This window comes from Gymnogyps californianus, chromosome 16, assembly GCF_018139145.2.
Source record: "Gymnogyps californianus isolate 813 chromosome 16, ASM1813914v2, whole genome shotgun sequence".
NCBI lineage: Eukaryota > Metazoa > Chordata > Aves > Accipitriformes > Cathartidae > Gymnogyps > Gymnogyps californianus.
Window position 1 is genome coordinate 8661958 of NC_059486.1, and position 23134 is coordinate 8685091.

At 42.7% G+C, this 23134-nt stretch overlaps 1 protein-coding gene across 2 annotated transcripts in view; it reads right to left on the reverse strand.

Moving 5' to 3' along the window:
• FBRSL1 (fibrosin like 1) overlaps positions 1-23134 on the reverse strand; it is a 560327-nt gene that overhangs the window by 391015 nt on the left and 146178 nt on the right. For both annotated transcript variants that reach the window (XM_050906498.1, XM_050906499.1), the window contains exon 2: positions 16709-16909. In XM_050906498.1, coding sequence (XP_050762455.1) covers positions 16709-16909 — 201 coding nt within the window. The remainder of the gene's footprint in view (positions 1-16708; positions 16910-23134) is intronic.

Genomic DNA, 23134 nt, shown 5'->3' on the forward strand with positions numbered 1-23134 from the left:
GGTATCAAATGTCAGTGGAGTTGCTCCCTCACTGTGCAACCTTTGACAAGTCACTTGACCTCCTGGTGCTTCAATCAAGGCAGCTAGAGCACTGGGTTAGAAGCAAGATTCCCATCATAAGCCACATTTGCTCTCTGTGCTTAGATCTTCGGTAAACTGCAGCCCCTACCTCGCTGTATTTGAAATCGACATTGGAATGCCTACATGAGACTGGCCTGTGGATATTTAAAGTCATGTGTGACAAACAGGCTTTATGTAACGAATTATGGTTAAGCTGCGAGAGTAAACTTGACAGACATGCACATGCATTCGCATTCACACAAAGCCCAACTGTCCCACTTCCACATGAGCAGCTCCAAGGGAACATCTATAAAGCAAAATGAAGGCTCAGTTGTGGCATGGATGAATGCACCTGCAACGATTTCCTTCCAGGTAGCACACAGACAGGGTAGTAGAGCCCAAGGCAGCAGAGGTTAACAAGCTTGGATCCCCACGGGCTTACATTCCTGTTCCTCCTCTCTGCTGAAGCCTATGCCACTGAATATTCATAACTTGTTGCTAAATTAAGGAATCATTCACGTGGCTAGTAATGCCACACTCCCCCCGATTTTGCTGGGCAGGCAGAATTTTTAGGAGTTTGGAATATTCTCCAGTTAGTTTCAGAAAACAGAATGTAACCCATCAAACCCTGGAGGTGCCAACACAACTCACTGGCAGCTGCTATTCCCCTCCTGTCTTCTGTTAGGGAAAACGTTTGGATGCAAAACCCCCTGAAGCGCAGATCTACCACCCTCACACCTAGCTGGACCTTAACAACTACTTTTGCCTCTTCCCACCTGAGGTCAGTGAGGGAAAAGCAAAGGTCTCCTAGGCAGTCACTCCAGGGAGGATCAGAAGACCACACTGGAGGTGAAGGTCTGGGTCTCTCAGCTAAGGGCAGTACGTAAACAAACCCCACTGCTGGGAAGAATAAAAGGGATGAATTCATACTGAATGGCGGAAAATGTTTTTCTTGGCAAGCCAGGGCTTTGACAGCCCTTTTTAGCCCATTGCAATCAGCTTTACATACGTCTCATACTCTAAGCTGCATAATCAAGTGGGGCTATTTCAGAGTAATAGATACCTGAGCCTTTTCTCAAGCATACATAAGTGGATCTATTCCTTCCTAAAGCTTCCCGAGAAACCAGTTACTAAAGACAGAAAACCACAAAATTATACAGTCAGTATTTCTAACCAGCTCTTCACCTTAGAAGACCTTTGGAGGGTTTAATTAAGAAAAAGAAAATGCTTAGGCTAGAAAACTGACCCAGCGAGTTTGTTATCAAGATCCTTCCCTGGGTTTGTACTGTGGAAACACCCTCAGTATTCACACCTAGTTCTCAATCATGAGATGATGATTAATACCAGCATTAGATCATCCTCAGCAATTGCTGGAGCTTTCTACAAGATTCTTGGTGGATTGAATTATTGAACGGTGCTCAGCACCTCTAAGCAAGCTCTTCGAAACTGAAGCAGGCATCCATCCTGGGCACCTAATGCGGCACATTCACATGGCATGATGCAGAAATACTAGCTTGGATGGAGTGACTTCTCTGATGTCCTCCAGCTGAACCGGTTTGTCGTGCTTTGGGTCAGCTCTGAGCTGATGCAGCAGTGCTGTTTCCAAATCTAGTCAAGTCTCTGTATGATGTTCCACAGCTTAAGACCAGTCCCTTAAATCTTGCTAGGAAGACCAAGACTCCTACCTACAGCAATGACCTCCTCCCTTCCTTCTTTAGTTTGAAAAAACAGCCTTGTATTTTCCTGTATGTTAATAAAATAATCATCATGTTCCCTACTACTTTTCTTCTGTATATTGCAAGCATTTTAAAAAGGAAGTAAAAATTATCATCTCCATGTTACAGATAAGCAACCAGACAAAGGATGGCTAAGCAATTTACCCCATTGCCCAACAATCTAGTGGCAGAACTTGGTAGCATAAATCCTTTATCCTCAACAACTCCACCAATTAGCACTATTGGCAAGAATACAGCCTCTCCTCCTCTCTCAGACAGAGTTATTTCTTGAGGAGGAGGAGGAAAAGCGTTTTAAAATTACATGTCTGCAGTGTCTGGAAACAGGGAAAAAAAACCCTCAGATACTAACTACCATCGTGCTAGAGATCAAGATTCCTATTCAATTCAGAAATAAAAATATCACACAGAAGTTAATTCCTTATGGAGTGACTACCAGGTGAAAGCCAGTATCTGATAGTGAAAAAGATCATATCACTTGTTTAATTTTTATTTTAACATACATAGTTCAGCATTGGTAACAGCTAATTTTTCAGATAGGTAGAAGGAAAAGATTGACTTTTACCGATTAAATCCTAATTCTGTCAGAACAAGCTTCAAGTCAACAAGTACGTCAATACTTAACTAGGAATTAACTAAGGGCTCTCATTTGTGTAGTTGTATTAACAGCCTTTGTTGCATAAAATGACTAAAAAAGCCTTTCAGACTAAGCTGTTTTAGCAGATACACCTTAAGCAATTACAGTACATCTCAACAGGTCTTTGAACAGCAGGATATACCTGATCAAAGTCAGTCACATGGTGCTGAATACTGCAAAAAAGTCTCAGTTTTCTACATTCTGCAAATGAATACAGCTGAAGCAGTAGAAATTCCTGTTATTACCAATGTAAGTTAAAGATGTTTTGCCAAAATAAATAAATAATAACCATTAGGAAAATAAGCACATGATGCCACAGAAGGAAGCCTCCAAAATGATTAGAAATCCTATTTTGAGTCCCATCAATGGAGCACAACATACATCTTGCAACAGCTTGCACATTTTATTTGCCTGGATCTATCAAAATAGAAGAAACACATTTATTCTAGTAAGAGGTATCAAAATACGAAAATGGAAATAAAACTAGTAAGTGGGATTTATGTAAATGCTTAAGTGAGTGAGGAGCTCATCATATCAACAAGCCACTGGGATTTAGGCTCTCAACTAATTGAATCCTTGTGGTGGTAATTTCTTGTAAGAGCATCTTTTTTTATTTGTGTTTACAAGACTTGAGTAGCAGACAGCTTACTCTCTTTTTTAAACAAAGCTAGCTCTTACCAAAAGACTTCACAAGTCTGTAAAAGCTCCCACTTCCGCACCCTCCTAATCCAGCCCTCATCAGCGAGATGGTTCTGAGGAACATCCAACAGCTGCTGTTCCAAGCTCTTCAGGACCAAAAGCCTAGTATGCGTGAACGCTCCTCTTCTGGTTAAGGGCAGAGCTACCAAAGCGCAAGCCTCCAGGGTCTACATCACTGCTAACTCCTTGACACAACTCACTCTTTCTTTTTCATTTTGCAATTGAAATAACTTTTCATAAACCAAATTCTTCCCTGTTCTCTCAGTTTCAATAAACAATAACAACCAGGTTTTTGTCAAGTTCCCATACAACTTATTCTGTAACTCGTCTGCCTTTGGCTTTGCCTAAGGCTTATGCCTATTTGAGGTGACCCAAGGTTGCCAGACAACAATTCAGTTCCTTCTAAATAACACGCGCACACAAAAAAAACCCCAAACCACAAAACATACTTCTTTTATTTTTTCTCTGGGACAATGTAGACTTTATTACATCTGCTATTACAACATGCCTATAACAATGTTCTCTAACAAGCAGCCCTAAGGTCAAATGTGTCCCTTGATCAATTTACTAGAGGTCCCTGGTGCTGCTGCTGTAGGTAGACTGTCTGGGGAAAAAAAAAAAAATAATCCCTTTATTCCTTTACTTCACTGTAAGGGAAAAAAAAAAAGCTGTCACAAAGATATTTTTCTTCTACCTCTGCTCTTGACAAGTCAAGTAAACAAGGAGGGAATATCTAGCTGCAAAAGACTGTAGGAGACCAGCATTCGTACAGGCATATAAAAACATACTGTTTATTTACCAAGCTACTCAATGCATGCGGATGATTCAGAACAAGGCTAAGGGGATTGGAAAGATGTCTTAGCAAAACACCTGCAAAGCTATTTTGCGTAAGAACACATAAAAGGCACTCTGGATGTGAGTGTCGTGTGGTCTTCGTTATACAAGAATTTAACAATTTGGTACATTGCTATGGTCAAAGCACCCTGACAAGCATAACACCAATTCAGAGATGCTCCTAGCAGTGTAGCCATCACATTAACCTACTCCTAGTTTGTCAGTAAAGCTGTGACTGTTTATCTGTTTTTGCTCAATAGATCAGTATCGACCATTAAGTAATGACTATACCCAGAAAAGCAGACTTGATACTAGTAGACTTGCTACAGAAATCGCTTCCTGCTTGCACTCAAGCAGCAGGGAAGGAGTTAATCTCACTGGCCAAAATGGCCGAGTACCACTCTTACTCATGCCCAATTGCATGACTTTTGTTTCACATGTTGTGGTTTATTTTCATCTCTACATGCGGGTTTTAGTCACAGACTGGCATTGACGTTAATGGGAACTGCCCTATTCAGCCCCGCAACCTGGAGTCAGACGGGAGCTGCGGGTGCCTCCAGCTATTAGTAGATGATCCTTGGGATTGTCTTCCCTTATTCGCTATGCGCCGATTCCCATCACTTCTGATTAAACATGGTAATTCCTGCAAACACGGAATGAGCAGCCCCTTTAAAAGACACTCCCCCTCCCTCTCAAAAAAACTAAAGAGTACCCTTTGCAAATGACCTATAATGGGTCTAAATAAAGCCTGAGCTGTTCCTTACTCATGCATAACTTCATTGCTTCTGTTGTCTCCACACCCTGCCCAGTTGGCATAATTTGCAGAAGGGTTTTGGCATGGACAATTGAAACACCCACATGCTGCCTGAACTGAAAAGCTTGATCCTAGAGTCCTTTTCTTTCCGAGCGATAGCTAAATGAGACTTTTATTTGATAACACAGGTCCCGTCTGCACTGTAGGTTTCAACCCATGAAAAATGAACTCCACCATGTTCCCAGATCAGGACAGCTACAGTCTACAGCATCTCACCCCACATGATGGCTAGAGAAGGCTTAAAACCTGGCAAAACTCCAACCTTTACATTTCATATAACCAGAATAAAATTCCCCCTAAATTAGCAGACTCCACCTCTAAAGAACCCAGAAGGCACCACACGTGGTAATTAGCCCACACCTTGGTGTGGTCCAAAACCAAGACACAAACAAAGAATGAGCATGGGCCACAAGAACAGTCACAAGCTTCTTCAAAGAGCATGCATCCCCCACTCCGGTGCCATACCCTGGAACAATTTTAATCCATCTTTCTCTTTAAGCAGAGACAGCACCGCCACCGACGATGATACGACAGTGACAAAGGAGGGCTGAAATTCAGACCCAAATTGTTATTCCCCTCAGCTAGGCAGTTATGCACAAGAAACACTGCTTGTAAACACTTCTTTGTCAAACACTCAATTACAAGCTGCTTTATGAACAAAATGAGCCAGTCGCAAGGAAAGCAAGAGACGAAAATGGGGAAGCAATCTAAAATGGCATGCAGCCATTACGCCACCACGTCCCCCAGTAACGCTCAGGGCCGTACTGCCAGCCCCTCTTACAGGAGAGCACGGACACCTGCTGGGAAAACACCGAATTCAGCTTTTCAGAATGGGGTTCAGGTTTTGTGGATCTAGACTTTGTTCTCTGCTGTAGAGATTATTTCCTATGTGGTAAGCAAAGAATAAATTTTTTATTTTTGTATTATTGGTTTTGGCAGTATGCACCTGGGAGAAAAAGAGCACATGTACAAATAAGGAGCAAGTTAAAAAACCTCAATTCAGGCAATGCTTGTAATATGACTCTCTTCCTTCGTGTCATCCTCGTTTACACCTTTACACACTGAAATTGCTCCATACGAGCTGAAAAATAACTGGAAAGCACATTTATTTTTTTCATGTTAAAGCTGCAGATGTACTCCACAGCAGACCTATCTGACCAGCTGAACTATCTCCATCTTCGATCCTAAAGGACTGAGACACTAACTCCAAAAAGATACCTATGACTGACACAACAGCCAATAAATGTCATGTTAAATTACAAAATATTGCCCTACGGCCACTCAAAAGTTTTGAGAACCAACAGAAAGACAACTTTATGAGATCCAGCACCACCTTCCAGGAGGCTGCAATATTACAGCATCAGAGGGCTATTCATCACGGCACTGTTATTCTAGCTGCCCTGGACAGCATCCACTACTTGATCCATTACCTCGTCCTTGGATTCTTTTAGCAATATTATTCCAGTGGATAAGGTTTCCCCTGGAAAAGGTTTTTTCCTTGTTTTTACTATTCAGTGTCAATGAGTCAAGCAGGGCTGTAAGAGGAAACATTAGTGAGTGCAAAATGAAACCTATTACTAGTCTTCAACTTTAACTTGCATTGGATCTGCAGCTGAAGGAAGAATCAAGCCTGTGCTCCTTTCCCTAGTGCCAAAATCAGAGCCTTTAACCAGAAGAAAGTGGAACATGGAAGCAAGGGTGAAGACAAAAGATTTGTTTTTAAATTAAAAAACCTGCACACATTTACATAATTGACTTTAGACACTAACTTTCAGAATCCAGCAGCTACCCAAATAATACTTTGCTTTGTAATCTCAACAACTCCAACTGCAAAGAAGCAAAATGGAGAGGAAGCTACCAGGAAAAAAAGAAAAAAAAAAAAAGAAAAAAAAATCCTTTTGCATAGAATGGTAATAAGAGTTTGTATGTATAATTCCTAAACTTAACATTTGAAATATCCTCCTTGCTAGGATTTTTTTTTTTTTAATAAATTAATTTCAAGGCTCAACTTCAGAAAAATTTTAGAATCAATTTACAGTGCTAAGAGCTGGAAAAACCTATATACAGACAGGGTATATTTCAACTCTTGAGTTAAAAGATACATACATACCCGACTACGCCTTAGGACTCCCTCAACCAGTAAGCTTGGAAGAGCTTTAAATCTATCACAAACCCCTGCTGGCTTTATTTAATTCTTCAGTTTCTTTTAGACAAAACATTAGAGAAAATAGCACAGGTTTCATGGACTGACTTTGCCAAATAAATAGTGCAATAGCATTCACCTGAAGAGCTACTAGTAACCTTGCTTGAAGGACTAAAGGGAAAAAAAATAAGTTCTTATTTTACCTAAGAGATGTCTTCAAACCAAAGACGTGCTTACTCAAGCTGTGTATATTCTCAACAGCCCGTGTAAACCATCCATCAAGGCAGAAGTATGAAAATTAGCTCCCTTAAGAATCCACACTGAAAAGAGGTCGAGGGACGTGGGTAACACTGCCCGAGGCTGCAGTTTGTGAGGCGAGAGCAACTGAGAGGTGGAAAACAGCATCATCTTCGATACGCTTCCACGAGGAAAGCCAAGTGAGCTGGACCAGTGCCATTAAATGACTTCAGGCAAAGACTGGCAACTGCCAAAGCGATTCTGCTACAGCTCCTCGTGCACCGATCCCAGCAGTCTCTTGCAGAAATGGAGACCCGTGGGCAGCAGGAAGCAAGGACAAGTTCTGCATGTTGAAAGTAACAGTATCTCATGAAAAAGATATTTATTCTGCCTCAACCACAAGTGACATTGGGATGTCATTTTTATGTTTGTTTTAAACCAGCTCAGATTTAGACTGGAGCTGTGCAGATGGTTTAGTTATTATAGTGATAAGCATGCTAGAGGAAGAATATTGTCTGTCTACATCTACTACGCTTGTTTCACACACACAAAAAAATACCTGTGATCATCCCAAAAATGACAGGGATGATCATAAGGAACCCACTCTACCTGCTGCCATTCAGAGGCTTTGTATTTTACTGCAGACATTTGGTGCAAGCCCAAGAACAGGGGCTACAATTAGGTAACAGATCCCAAACCTTGTGCAAAGCTAGCTAAAATATCAGGCAGCTAGTGCTTAAATCAACATGGAATAACCCTTTAGACACTTCTTGTCCAAACCAGAAAAACAACATGCAAAAAGGCCATGGCTGCTTCAGCTGCTTCTAGGTCCTAGTCTCTTCTGCGGCATCTGCATTACACCCAGGAAAAGGGGCTCTACACAGCTCACAGGACACCCACAACGTGCCCTATCTCACCGTCATGAAGAAATGTACAAGAACACCTCCAGCCAAGGCTCTGAATCTCTTCAAACAGCACGCACTACCCGGACTAGCCAGAAACAGAGCACCATTCAAACAGTACTGTGTTTCTCCATTCTTCAATTTGCTGAAATCACAAGATACAACGGAAGTGCTCTATCTTGGTGCCTTCTCTTCTCCAAAAGCAAATATACAAATAAAACAAAAAAAATGAGAGGAGGGAAGAAGGAAAAGAAAGAAAGACTTTGTGCATTGTGTCAACCAATTAAATTCAACAGAGAAAAAGATACAAGTGGTTATAGCTTCCTGTAAATTACTTCATGTAATTAAATCGCCTTCACTAAATTACAAACCATTTAGCTCTTCTTTTATAACAATGTAACCAATGACCACCAACAACCTTTTTTATAGCTTCTGATGCCACATAAGTTGTCAGCAATGAAATTTCCTTTTTATTTCTCCCTTTCAAAAGAAGGCACTGTAATGAGATTCATTCACAGCTACTTACAGAACATCAGTGCGAAGAGAGGATTGCTTTGTTTCTCTTTTTTCTGCTCATCTGAGGCTATATTTAAGCAAATGTGACCTAAGGTCCTTATCAGTCATCTAACTGCAGGCAGAGAAGTTAAAGGTGACCTGCAGGAGTTTTAAAACATGGAGCTTCTAACTGGTTTGATTTTTCACATACATACAATATAACTTTCTTACACTGTAGCAGTGTGACTTAACAATCTTCCTATCACTTCAATTTTCTGACCTTTTTTAACTTTGAAAGCACTAGGAATGTCAGGTCAAGTCTTCCCTGTTTGCTAGGGAAGAGTCTTGTGAGATGAGAGCTGCTCTGAGCGGCTTCCTCCAGATTGCTCTGTTTATGAAATGTCTGTGTCCGTCTTAAGTTATCGAGGTCTGTTTGGGCACACTTCACTGGGTCTGCAGCTATCACATCTTCTCAGATAGGGAACTGAGACGGAGACATAAGGCCCCCGAAGACGCTGTGGTTCAGCTCCACTAGAGGTAGTGTAAGATTTCCCATTGCAGAGAAAGCACTGGTAGCATCCAGTGCTTTAATCACCGTGCTCTCTAGACCTGCTCTAACACATGTTAAAAATGCCAGCACCATCTGGAGGCCTGAACACATTGCTGTTACCCAAATGCTGTTAAGTGGGAGAGGTGAATGGGGACAGATGGGAACTTTGGAGAAGAGGAAAAGCAGGGATAAAGAAGGTAGGAGCCAATGCTGCAGACAAGGCCTCAGGGTCCGGTTCTGAATGCAGCAGGGTCGATACCATCCTAACAGTGTTAGGACCCTTAAATACAAAGCAGGGAGCAGAGTGCATGTGGCAAGACACTGCATCCCCGTCCCCACAGCCACCCAACCTCCGCTTGCTCTGCCACCCACGAGTAGTCCCCATCCAAGCAGGAGCAAAGCCCGTGGCAGTAAGGTGCTGGTCCAGGTGAGCAAGCCCTGCCAGACCCAGCGTCCCCGAGCTGCGCTCCTGGGCTGGGGCACACCAAGGAGCTGTGCTCAGAGGCAGCTGAGCCTCTCTGGGAGGATCAGGCAGGTCCTACAACAGCAGAGACAAACAGGGCACGTGGAGCAGCAATATTGGCAAGTGAGGGTCAGCTACAAAAGGGGAACCCCCTGGTCCAGACAAGTGAATAACTATTTCACTACATCAGTGAAAAACACAAAGCCACATTCTCCTACATATAACACTTTCAGCAGCCAAAACATGCTTTATATCACTCTGTTCAGAAAACAGTATTTGCAGTGTAGTAAAATCCAGCATATGCTTGTTTCATGCTTCAGCATTGGTCTAAAAATGGATTTCCCCTCCCAGTTCTAATAAACATGGTCTCCTCAATTTAGGTTTCCTTACCAGAACTGCAGAGGGTTTTGAAATACGTTTTTCCAGCTTAAACAAAGGCCTTCTCCTGCCGTAGTTCCCAGCGGCTTTTTGGCACTATTTTGCGCTACTCCTCCTGAACCACAGTATGCTACAGAGATCAGTTATGAAAGCTGTGCTGTAGCTCTCAAAAGGTGGCTATGATCCCACGATGAAGTTACCTGTGCCACATCTATAACGCAAACCTTAATTGTCTACGGTTTGTACAGCACTTTAAAGAAACACTGAAGAAACTAAACACGCCGCGAAGTTCCCCCTCTGTTGCAGAGTGGGCTCTGCAGCCACTTCAAGAATCTCGACAAATTCTTGGATAAATTTAGCAAAAACAACAGCACTTCTTTGTAATAGCAGGGTTTCATTTGAGAAATAAACATCCAGTAGTTATTTACAAAGGATTTTTCCTCCTCCTGCCATGGCTGTGCTATGCCCACTGCTTCCCCTCTACTCTGATGCAGAAAACAGAATACCAAGTGCCTAACCAGGACTTAAAGCAGATTTTTAAATTAGTTCCTGACAGAGCAAACAGATTGCTATTGATTGAAATGAGGCTGATTTTAGGCCTTGGATTAGCAAACCTAATGACTAAATACTGTATTGCCCATTTCAGTACTTTGCACCGTTGCTCCCCAGTGGTTTCCCAGGCAGCTGTGAAGTCTCTGCACTTGCAGATTAGCGTGAGAGAGCAAGGCAAGGCCATCTGCGTCTGTGCCGCGCAGCCCTACTCAGCCGGAAATAAGGACCTCCTCCGAAATCCCCCCGGGACAGGGCCCCGGGCACTACAACCTCATTAAGAGCTTTGAAGCCAGCGAGACTGTTCACATGTTTAAAAGTGAACACGTGCTTGAGAAGGCTTTGCTGAATCAGAGCACCACACCTCGCCAGAGCAGGCCTCCACTGCCATCCTTGGCTCAAGCTGAAGGGAATCAAAGCACCCACCGAAGCCACCTCCCCGGTTTCCAGACAGCCTGGCTGGAGTCAGTGGGAGAGAGACTTCACACAGGTAACATGCGCTGTGTTAACAGCCCAACTCTCCTAGCAATCATAAATGCGTACTTAAAACTAATTGGTACAGAGCTTTCATGTCCAAATTGTAAATTCTTGTACTTACAAAGGTAGAAATGGATCCTGGTTTTAAGCAATACATGAAGCAACATTTTCCTGATTAAAAGAAAATGGACTTTTTTTTCCTTTTGCTTTGTTGTTTAGTTTCAAAGAACATTTAAATAACAATATCTGCTAACAAAAAGGGTAACATCAATTAGAAACAAAAAGAAACCGGTTTGTATAATTTCAGTGTTCAAAAGCAGTGAAATGCAAACACCAAAGCAGCACACACCAAACCAAACCAATCCCCAAAACCCACATTAAAGGCAACCTTTTTTTTGTGTGCAAGTTGGCTGCCTAGAATTCATTTGCTTTTAATAGCCTGAGATACTGAAGGTAACAGAATAAGTTACTATCATATTTAGACCCTCTTAGACACAATTCAACTTCCAAATGCTACATTATTAAGACGTGGAAGGACAGGCATATCCATACCTGTCCTCTGGCCTATAGACAAAGACTCCAACGGTTATTTTTTGGACTCACTCTCCTAAATGGCTGCTGAACCTCAGCTAAGAAAGGTACATTTCAGTCTCTGAACTCTGCATCATGAAGCAAACACTCTGCCTCCAGCCCACCAGTGGCTTCAAAAGCACATCCAAGTTTTCGATTTACCATTTATCATTATCTGGAAAAATACAAATAAAAATCAAGCAGCTATGTGCTCCTACTGCCCAACCATCAGCACAAGCAGTATGATGCCAAAGGAAATTTTCCACACAAGGTATTTCACTAGACAGATGAGTTTCTAGACTGTATCTCTCTACCTTGGAAAAAGCCCCATAGCCTTTCAGTACCACCACCACACACAAAATGGGGCCAAGGGTATGTAACTGGTTTGAAGACAAGCTATCAGTTTTCACCTAGACATCAGAAGAAACAATGTGCATCCTGGATGGAAAACAACATAGTGTATCACCTTTAGCTCAGATCAGCAGTAACCCAGAGCAGTGTTCTCCTGGGGGGGGGGGGGGGGGGGGGGGGGGGGGGGGGGGGGGGGGGGGAGGAGGGTGTTATATTCATCAATGAATGTTGGATAACGAGCTGATGAGCATCACAGAAAAATCTCATGAATAGGTAATCAAACATGTTAATGTAATTTAGCAGTTCCAGTCCAGCAAGAGCCACAGCAACAATATACATTAATCATCAATAATGCTCAGCAGTTTGACAAAGGCTGGGGAGTGAATGAGACACAGGAATTAACTCTGCTTTCCCTCCCTCCAGGAAGCTCTGCTGAAGTCACAGAGATGTTACACCTCCAGAGCAACATGACAGCGTTAGTTTTCTTGCCCTTTCCTCCCATGCTCCAAACTCAGCACGCTATTTATGAGCACTAAATACGTGCTACACCACCCTGTTCTCCTCAGCTTCTTTGAGACTCTTCCTCATCTCAGGTGATTTAAACAGTGGGTGAGAAAAGGAAGGAGGAGGTGTAAGACACTCATCTTCGTGACGAATGACTATTTGCAGAACAGAGTGTTATTACAGCCGCATTTAACATCTAAACACATTCAATATACTGTGATGCTCCTGAGCTGACTAATCACAGAGCTTGAGGTTAAGCTAACTTGAAATATCAGCAACTCTTTCCTATTAGGCCCAGCTCTTTTCAGAAGGTCAGCCCATTTTTAGTCTACGTACAGAAATGGCAATGGGTCCCAAAGCTCAGAAAAAAACCACTGTTCTACATCCAGGGTGACCCCAGGCTGCTCAGACATTCAGAGGAATAAACAACTCCAAAAATGAACCCAGAAAAGAGAAAAACAGCTCAGCTAAGGCTAATGAAAGACAGACTCAAAGTTCAAACGGTGACTCTCCAAAAACCAGAAGAATGACTTAGGACAACACAAGGAAGCGTAACTGGAACTAAGAGGTTTCATCTTATATCTACCTCTTACTTCACTGAGGTGAATTATACACCCAACCATAGAGGAATCCTTTAAAGAGGCAATGGGCTCCTCTCCCCCACCAGCACTGTCAACAGCCACGGTGGGGACTCCCTTCCACAAACCACTGGGTTAGTCTTGGACGTGGCTTTTAAAAAAAGTAATGACTCAATTTCCAAAAAATGCTCCCATGTTGGAGGGAACTACACACTTTCAAAGTGGCAAGCTTTACTGCCGGTCACTCTGGCTACACTAAAATACATCACAGCTTTAAACACTTTGTCATTCCCTGACATACCCCTGATGACTGTGAGAGGTTTTGTTGATTCCCATCGTAGAGCAGCAGTTTCAAGTCAACATGTTTCCCTGTGCATACGCGTTGAGAACAGCCCCAAATCCTGACAAATCTTTGGCCAAAGGACCTATGACTATTTGAAATACCCTTTTTTCCCCTCTGCTTGGTTACAGCAGGAGATAAATGTGTTTGAATGATTTTTATACACAGTTGGAGTAACAGGCTGGAAAGGACAGATTGGCTCTTGCAACCCTCTCCCCATACCCTGAGGTACAGAAGCAGCAAATATTCAGGAGCAAATAGTAATCTGGATGCTTTGTCAAAAGGAGTGAAGTATTAATCTAATTTTCTAAACAAAGCAGACAACCTGGCACTCAAATCAGCTTACCACTTTGCACCTCTCTACAAGGATTAGCAGAATGCCATAATTATAATGCCCAATTTGATTTATTAGAGGAGGCTGTGTAGAAAAGATGACAATTCAGTAGCATTGTGAAGAGAAGGGATGAGAGTATAAGGAAAGCTTCAAATTGAACAGTAATTTCTAAGCAACATCTCAATATAATTAGCATTAATTACAGTAAGCTTTCCAAATTAGGTATAAACCTATGTTTAATAACCCTGAGATGCAAAAATCACCCCCAAATTCCAGAAAACTTAATATTACAGCCAATTTGTCTAGACAGCTTGGCAGGAAATGCCAGAATTCTAGGTGTGAACTTTGTGGTCATTAAAAAAAGGAAAAATTATTGAACTTGTCTATATCCTTTGCATAACTAGTTTGAACTAAGAATAGCCTAGTTTATCTAGCTTAGATTTTGCTGCTACTTTCATCAACCTTACAGACCTGAAAATTTGTCTGGTTTTCACAACTATCAGCTAGGATAATAAAAGGTGTTTAAAAAACCCTCCCTTTTCCATAAAAGATGAATTCTATGTGTGACTTGTTTAAAGACGCACAGTGTATTAATGAGTCACTTGTCACAGGTTGTATTTTATACTCTCTGTGCAAGCTCCTCGCTCTTTTTGGAGTTTGTTACTTATACTTACAGGAAAAAAAAAAAGATTAAACAACAAAAGATGAATTCAGGTTTTCATGAATGTGGCAGCAAATACCCTATTTAATCAGTGATGGCAGCCAAATACTAGCCAGAAGAAACAGATAACAATGTCCTCATTTTTCAGAGCTGAAATACAAATAATCTAAATGTTTGGTAAACTAAGGCACCAGCATGTAATTACAGAAACTGGAGTTTGGCCGGTGTAACAAAACCTCTTACCCAAAGGTTTCTAAGGAAGTGTCATGAAATCCCTAGTGGCCACAACTACTTGAAATTTAGTTTTAAATTTCATATAGAAAATGTCACTATTAACAACCCTCTCCTCCTCTGCAGCAGGTGAGGAACTGGCTCACCAGAGCTCCAGGAAGAGGGGACCTCCTCGCTGCCCAGCAGAGCGTGGCCTCACACATCCACAACAGTGCAAATACCTGAAATGCACTTAACTCCCTGCAGCGTAATTTTAGACCTGAAGGAACAACTCTCTAACCTGCAGAAAGGCAGTATTTACTGAAGCCAGGCTTTCATGTTAGAGAGATTTTGGTGGCAATCGAGACCTAATGACCTCCTGTGGTGCTCCTTGTTTCCATACTCGAACTGCACCACTCTCAGCTGCATCAACATGAGCATTTGTAAGGTTACTCCCGGGACCAGAGCGGAAAGTGAGCCAGCTTTATGTATACTTTGCAAGGGTGGACTTCTGGTGAAATACATGCTTAGCATTTTGTACGTTTGGATGCCAAGAAAAGGATCCTAGTTGCTCAAACTTTCATCGAAACTAAAATGTGCATCTATTCACCCATAATAAAAAGTCATTTTAAGTTGCACACAGTGAATATTTGTGCACAAACTCATTGCACCTGTAACCAGAGGGGGAACTGAAACCCTGTCATTCAACTACTAGCAAAAACAAACAAGAAACTTGATATATTTCAACTACATATACACTGACAAGTCTAAAAACAAAACATTTGGTATCACTTCAGGGAGTTAAAAGAAAACAAACCTGGCAAATATTTTACTAGGAGTGCATGGTTACATGATTTGCTACCCAAATGTTTGCAAGCAGAAAAGTACTAATACCTTTACATAAGTTATTTGTACTGAATTATTCCAACTACTTTTTTTTAAATCAAAAGGAAGAAAACAGAAATCTGCTAATTTGTTAATGAGAACAATTAGCCACCAGAAGAGTGGGGCCATGAGCAGACCATTAGAATTTTTAACATAAAATGTGATGAGCCCTTCTGAACGAATATGCTACAAAACAATCACAAAAGATTGTGTGTGGTGGAGAAGTTATGCAGGGGGTTACATCAGATAACCTTAACGATCCTTTCAAATCCTAAAATATTGAAAGTCTGAAAAAACACTTCCAATAAATGGACAATTCAATCTTCCATTGTCTGGCACACATACAGAAATAGTTTCACAGAACAGAAGGTGTGCTTGGGTTAAACAGCTCTTTTTCTCTGCATCGTGGAGAATAAAAAATAGTTTTTCATCGTAGTGTAATTCTTAGCTCAGAACAAATGCTGGAGGGTCAAGTACACTGGTCTTCCCACTGGCTGCCATTTGGCACCATGTTAACGGACAACTGGGAAAGCGCTTGTTCATAGATATAGGCTGCTGTGCCATGTGCATTTCAAACTGATGAACGAGCACTGAGTCACCAACAAATCTCCCTGCTGAGCAGCAGTTAAGTGATAAATAGCCTGCAAGCCATAGTGCCTCTTCTTTGTCACCTCCCCAGCTCTGTACACACTGTGGTTCAGATGGGAGTCTCTGCAATTGTCCCTTCCAGCATGACACCTCTTAATTCATTAATGCTCTACCACATTTTAGGAGGGCACAGAGAAAAGACTCCCCAGAGCACACCTTCCTCCAAACTGACTTTCCACTTCTAAAATACTTGAATATTCTCTCCTTCTCAACACACTGTTTTAGGGGCACATGAACTTGATTCATGAGACGGACATAGTCATGTTTGCAACTTCCAGGTGCACATTAACAAGCATGTCTTCCCCAAAGAAGGCTATGATCCGATTGATGATTTCTATTTGTGTCTAAGACTGTAAGAGCCACAAACCTATGGTGTGAATTACTGCACTGTCTCAAAGTTGCAGGACACAAGGGAGGTCTGCTCCTTCCTTCCTACGTTACCCAGTACACCTGGTCTTCCATTTTAGCTTATGAAACTTGCCCACAACACAGGATTTGTGCACTTGGCCAGAAGTCTTGTAAGAGACACTGTTTTCACCAGCACAAGCTACCAGAGAAGCTAGTTACATTAACAACCCCAACCTACCAGCAGGACAACATTTCACAGTGGCCAATGCCACGATACAGTCGCTTCAGATGAGAAATAATTTCCCTACCTGTTTGGATAGCTTCAAGGGGAGTTTCTTCTTCATCCGTTCTTTGCCTCTTTCTGCCTCTCTCTCAGAGCTCCCAGCATCATTGTTATGGCCATTTTCACTCGGCTCAGCAGACACACAGTTTTCAGATTCTCTAGGTTTCTTTCCTGGATGCCTCTCCCATTTCTCCTTCCGCTCCTGAGGCTTTAGCGACATGTCCTTCTGTAAAGGAGGGGGGGGGGGGGGGGGGGGGGGGGGGGGGGAAGTTCTTTAAGTTCTTTGAGACTACTTTTAAGCATTAAGCAGTACACATATTGAATAAAAACACAAACAAGACAGCATGTTCTTTCCAGAGATGACTTAAGATGAATAATTAGGCACGCACAATGCAAACAGTAATTTTAGATTAGATTAAGATGAATACTCTCCAGGCTATGTGTTTGATTAATTTCAGAGATGCTGGAACTGGTTATGAAAATGAGTTTGCTTCAGATTAATTCAGGAACCATACGTCAACAGCACATGAACAAATCAGCATCCTAAAGGAAAGCCTTTAACTGTTCAACTGAAACAGAGGTGGGTTTTATTTTGTTTTGTTTCTGATCTCAGAAAGCAACATATCAGACCCCCATTGGGCCTGACAGTCTCTGATTCACAGCAGCATTCATATGGAGAAACGCACTTGTAAAGCCTACCATGCATTCAATAAGCAAGCCGAGATCAATGGGATCTAAACACATAACAGAGGTCAAACACTTCTAAGTGTCTGCCCTGAATCAGGACTATAACACACAATCTAAGCACAGTTTAAAAGCGGGTATGTCACGTCATAATGATTAACATAGAAAGTGAGATCAGAGAAGGGAATTACTACTGCTACCCCGGCATCTTCCAGGACTGAAAGCTGAACTCTTGGTGACAATGTATCAACCTCTCCCCCTACACACACCACACAGGAAGAGTTTAAGAAATAATATGCCAAATCACTATGACATTAGTTCACTACAGCTAGATAATTTTTTCCCCAATGCCTTTTATTAACTGCTCAAGGGTAAAAACTAAACTCTTTTTGGAATGTTTTACACAATCTCTATCCCAATTAATTTTTTATGCAAAGTAAATAGATTAGGAGATACCTTAAAAGCACTGTTTACCATGCCAAAATTTGTCAACTTCAGCCACAGAAATTTTTCTAAACGCCTCATCCCCCCTTTTCTAAATGCCTCGCTTCTGACTCAAGCAATTACATCATGGATATCTGTATCCTACATGAATGGAGCTTGCAATACAACTTGCTCACATCAACACACACACCTTCAGTACTGCAAAAGAGCTCATGAAAATCACTAGCACTCTAGTCTCTCAAAAACTAAAGCCCAACAAAAAAGAAAATTAGGAATTGGGATGAAATGCCCTACTGATTGCTCTAGATTACTTCCTCCCCCTCTCATTTAATTAGTGAATTGACTGCCTCAGCGTGCAACATGCTGATTCCACTCCAAATCACTCACTGCTTGAAGTTACCCTTCCCTGTCAAGCAAGGTGATGCACTGACACTTTAGGGTCACAGCGACAGTGAAATTTGAATCACGACAATAAAATGCATACAGCTGTTTCCCATTCCAACCCAGGCTCAAAGACAATGGGCCAGCACCCAATCTCTACACACCTTGCACAGGGGTCCTATGGGGCTGGCAAGCTCCTCTTAAAGCACACATATATACAGCAAGTTGCAAAACCCCCAAAGATACAACCCCCAGCCCAAAATTAAAATAAGTAGCACTGTCTCAGAGGCGCAAAACACACCAGAATACAGCTCAGCTTGCCAAGTCCGTAACTAGTGAAAGAGCAAGGAAAACGACTGTCTGGCATGATTCTCCATGAATGATAAAACGAGGAATAAAAATTAGTGTTTAGTTGCTCACTTTGGTTTTTAGTTTTAAGATAACACTCTAAAGCAGCAGTTCAAGATGCCCCTTAAAGGTCACATTGTCCTATTTACTGGGAAGTTGCTGAGATAGAAATCAAAATGCTAAGCTTTCGTAACTGATCAGAAACTAGTGCAATGGAAATGACATCTGTTAACTGACACTCAGCAAAACATTATAAACAGAAGTCACCAAAAATGTGCACTTCTTCATAAAGCCAGATGCAGCTGCAACATGACAGCAGACGCATGGAAGATGCCACATGAGGTGACATGGGTCCCTGATAAGGGAGAAAGGAGGCTGTGGCAGGGGAATGCCACCACCTGAAAGCACCAGAAAATAATGCGCTCCTGGCTCAACGTGTAATATTCACTTTTAAGGATGCTTTCAAAGGCAGTAAATGGCCGTTTCAGTTTAAATTCTAGCTGGCTTCACATGGGGATTGGGCCTCTGTTAATGCCTTAGGGAAAGTCTTCCCTCAATACCCACAGCACATTCACTGCAGGTTTTAGACAACTCACCACGCAACTAGTCTGGAAATCTGTGTTTTTCTCCTTACTGAATCCTACAAAATTCCCTACTTAGAAATTTAGCTTTTTATCCCCATCTTGTTTGGAGATTTAAGGTTTGTCTCATCACTGAGCTACTAGCAAAATTAATTCAGGGAATACAGTCATAGCTGGATCAAAGCCAAGGAAAGAATGCATTCAGTTGTAGTGCCACTTGCGTCCAAGAATCTCAAGCACTTTCCAAACAGCCATGAATTAAGACCCAAGCCCTGGTAGCGGAGGCTGCTACTTGCCTCCGGCAGGAGGAAGGTGGAGGGAGGCATCCTCAGCTCCGTAGCACATCTGGGGCAGCTGCAGGGAAGAAGCCAAGTTCCTCAGCCCCGTGACAAGTAAACCTATTCCACAGTCTCGTTCCTCCCCACTTCAGCAGAAGACGCAGTTCACAGGACTTTGCTTTTTCTGGGAACGTAGGACACTGAACTCAGCTTCTCCTTACTGACAGAGGGTGACAGCGGGGCTGTTTTCTATGCCGCTAAATGCAGATCTCTTTGCAGCCTCAGGCAGAGAGCAGGAGGGGGCTAATAGGGTGTCTGTTCTTGCCTCCTTTGTTTCCTTTCTATTTACTCTACTAAAAGAGCCTTCCAGCGATTGCTCTTTTACTAAAGTTTATGACCTCCAAGTTGGGGACCTCACTTAGCACAAGAGCTTACTATTTTTGGATGCGCATCTGTGCTTGTGCACAGGCAATTGCTGGAAAATTTAAGCACATACAGAATATACAGTACATCACTACAGTGAACCACATTTATTGATGCACCTTGACTTCAATCCAGAAATCCCAGCCGGCAGGTGAGACTGGCCTTCCGACAAACTGCTCCACTGGAGCCTTTCCTCCAGACAAGCCTAGACCAGCAGTTATTTTTGCCCTTTACACATCACGTAAAGCCTAGGGGTTCACACAGCGACAATGTCTGAAGTCAGAACCTGAAATCAAAGGGTGTCCATATCCAGCCTTGGAGTTTCTGCCCAACCCAGGAGTCAGCAGACCTGCCTACCTTTGCTGTCAGGGCCAGTAAATCCCCTTCTCCAGGGAAGACTGGTGGATCCAGGCCCATTCTCTCAGTTCCAGGAAGGAGATTGCCAAATCTTGTTCCAGAATATACAAAACTATTTTGTTCCTTACTACTCACTGCTTCCAGGGCTGTCTCCTACCTGTCCTCACTTAGGAATCTCTCTCACACCTTCCAGGGCAGGCTACAGCCTCTCCATCTGCAGCCCCTCGTCTGTCTGGGCTGCAGACGGAGAGCAGATGGTTCTAATTGGCTGCATGGTTACAGATAAGGAAGAATTAGGCCTTTCTTTAGAGCCTCTTTCCTGGCAGTTACTCCATGAAACATAAAGATTCTATCTCCCCATTTGCTTATTTGGATGTACAGATACCAAAGAACACTTTGGCTGAAAATGGTGGTACCTTGCACACCAGTAGCTGTGAAGATCCACTGGCAAAGACCTCAGCACAGGCTGGCAACCCAAGTATGTAACCTAGACTCTGCAACAGATTTTGAGAGTCCATAATAAAAATCTCTGTGAATTTTTTTTCATTGCTATTTGGCCCAAGCTAAAGTTAAAGTTATGCAATTGCACCTCTGCTTGCAGCGGAGCTGGCGACATCCTTAATCACTTGGAACACTCCTTCCTGAAAAGCCATTTTTCTGTCACTGAGGCACAGCTGCAGTCTCCAAAGATGCTCAAGGTGCACACCACTCATTTATAAATAAAGCTGTGAATAATGCGGGTGCATGGCCCTCGGCTCTGGAATGAGACCGTTCTTACCCCTAAAATGCCACAGCAAGAGACTTCTGCACAGTGGACTCCACGTTGTCTGTTTGATCAGGAAATAACGATCAGCCCTAGAGGACCCTGGCGCAAGCTCACATCCGCAGCCATCCGCTGGCTGGAGTTACCACTGCATGTTTGCTCAGTCCAGCTCAAACTCTGCCTTAATCCTCTGAGTTTACACAGCTCTCTCAGATCTCAGAAACCACGTAGGGGGAGGCTGGGGTTGTAAATACCTTTCGTACACAGGGAACACTTAAAGAACCTGAAAAAAAGTGCAAAAACCACACAGCTAGATGAAAAACCTTGAGCGTGCTGCTGGGGTGCAGAGGACAAAAATAACACCTACAGTTAATAAAATAACTACCCTCAGCCCTCAAGCATCAGTTCAAAATGCAGCCCTGGTGCGAAATCAAGTCCATTACAATCCTCTGTCCCCAGGGCCTGTGGGACACTGCAAGGCTCAGACACGCAGCCAAGGACTGGTTACACTCCGCTCCTGCCAGACTGCCTCTGCTGACTTTAGAAGATTATATGGGCTGATTTCCCAGAAGGGAAACAGCCTCCAGCTTCTCTCTCCACAACTCTTCACTGCAGCACTTATTCCTTAAGTTGGGGAACGTGAAATATCCCACTGAACATCAAACAGGAGAAGGATCCACGCAAAGGAAATAACAAACCCCACTGCTGTCTCTAAAACTGACCCTGCTTGTCCCTGTTTCTGCCTCCAGCTTCTCTCAGCAAAACTGCAATGGGAAAGCCCCTGAGGATCTAAGCACCATCTATCCTTATATCAACTTTATCATGCAATTAGCAGTACGGTTGTCAAACGTGTTTGTTTAATAGTTCAGGGAGAGATCCTGGCTCAGAGAGGAACTGAAGCAGATTTATTTTTAATTAGGTTACTTTTTAAATATTTCTATTGACCTGATACGCAGTTTATAGAACAGCAACGTAGAAACAAATGCTGACTTAATATTCTCATGCTTTCTAAGTAGACAAAGCACGTTACAAATACAGACAGGACCACTACTAAGGGAAATCTACTGTCCATTTCATTGCATAAAGGTGACACAGGAGACAGTAATTCACATGGAAAGATAGTATTGGAGATATACATGAGAAACGTACATGAAAGAAATTAACTTTAAGGCACGGATTTGAAGATGGGTCCGTAGAGAGAGAAACCACTACAAGAACAGGAGCCAGCACAAGAAAAGATGAGTAGCCAACAGGCAAATGAAATGAGGTGAATAATAAGGAGAAAAAAGGGAGAAAAAAGGAATGGGATAAGAGGTAACTCTACCGGAGGGTATCAGGTAGGACCACACCAAGATGATTGAATTTGAACGCAACATGGTGAACGGGCAGCAAATGCAAGTGGAGATATTAAAAATGAGCAGGAGTGCACTTTAACGGTGGGAGAGGAGAAGTTTGAGAGCTCAGCTCTGGAAAGCTATGGGGTAGAAGGAGCACGCAGTGAGGGCAGCGAAGGGGAAGGAGCCGCAGAGGTAGGACTGGCCCACAGCTCGGCACAGCAGCCCCTCGCTGGAAGCCCCGTCTGGCAGCAGGCCAGCCCGGCTTTACTCTCCCCAGAGCTCAGGGCACTTTGGGAGGCAGTCGGCTGGCATCTCCAGCCGGCAGGCTGCAATCTTCATAGATGGGGAAGTTCTCACTTTCCCTGTAATACAGCACACACTTGTTTGTTTTACTTTCCCGCCCTCTCTTCTCCCCCACTGCGAACTTCACCAAAAATGTAACTCAAGCCCCTAGCCTTTCAGGCAAAGACACTAAAGCTTTTTTAAAAGGCAAAAAAAAGAGTCTAGATTTGAAGTGACTCCCTTGCTTTGACCCTACATTCAGGCAACACAATCAATATCAATTAAAATGACTGCAAATGAAATCCTTGCTTGTTTAACCTTAGACTGCAATTCTCCTTTCGTAGCTGACATACTCCAGATGAGTTTGGGTCTCGCTTTTTAGAATGCATCATGTTTCCTCTGACCCTGTCACACGTTTAGCTCAAGAATAAGATGACTTTTTGACAAGACAGCTTTGGAAATGTTAAGACATTTGAAGCTGCCACTGGTTTGCAGGTTTATGATACATGATTTAACTTAAAAATAGAAGTGGATGAACCAAGAAACTCACTGTAATTGAAACAGTCAAATTTA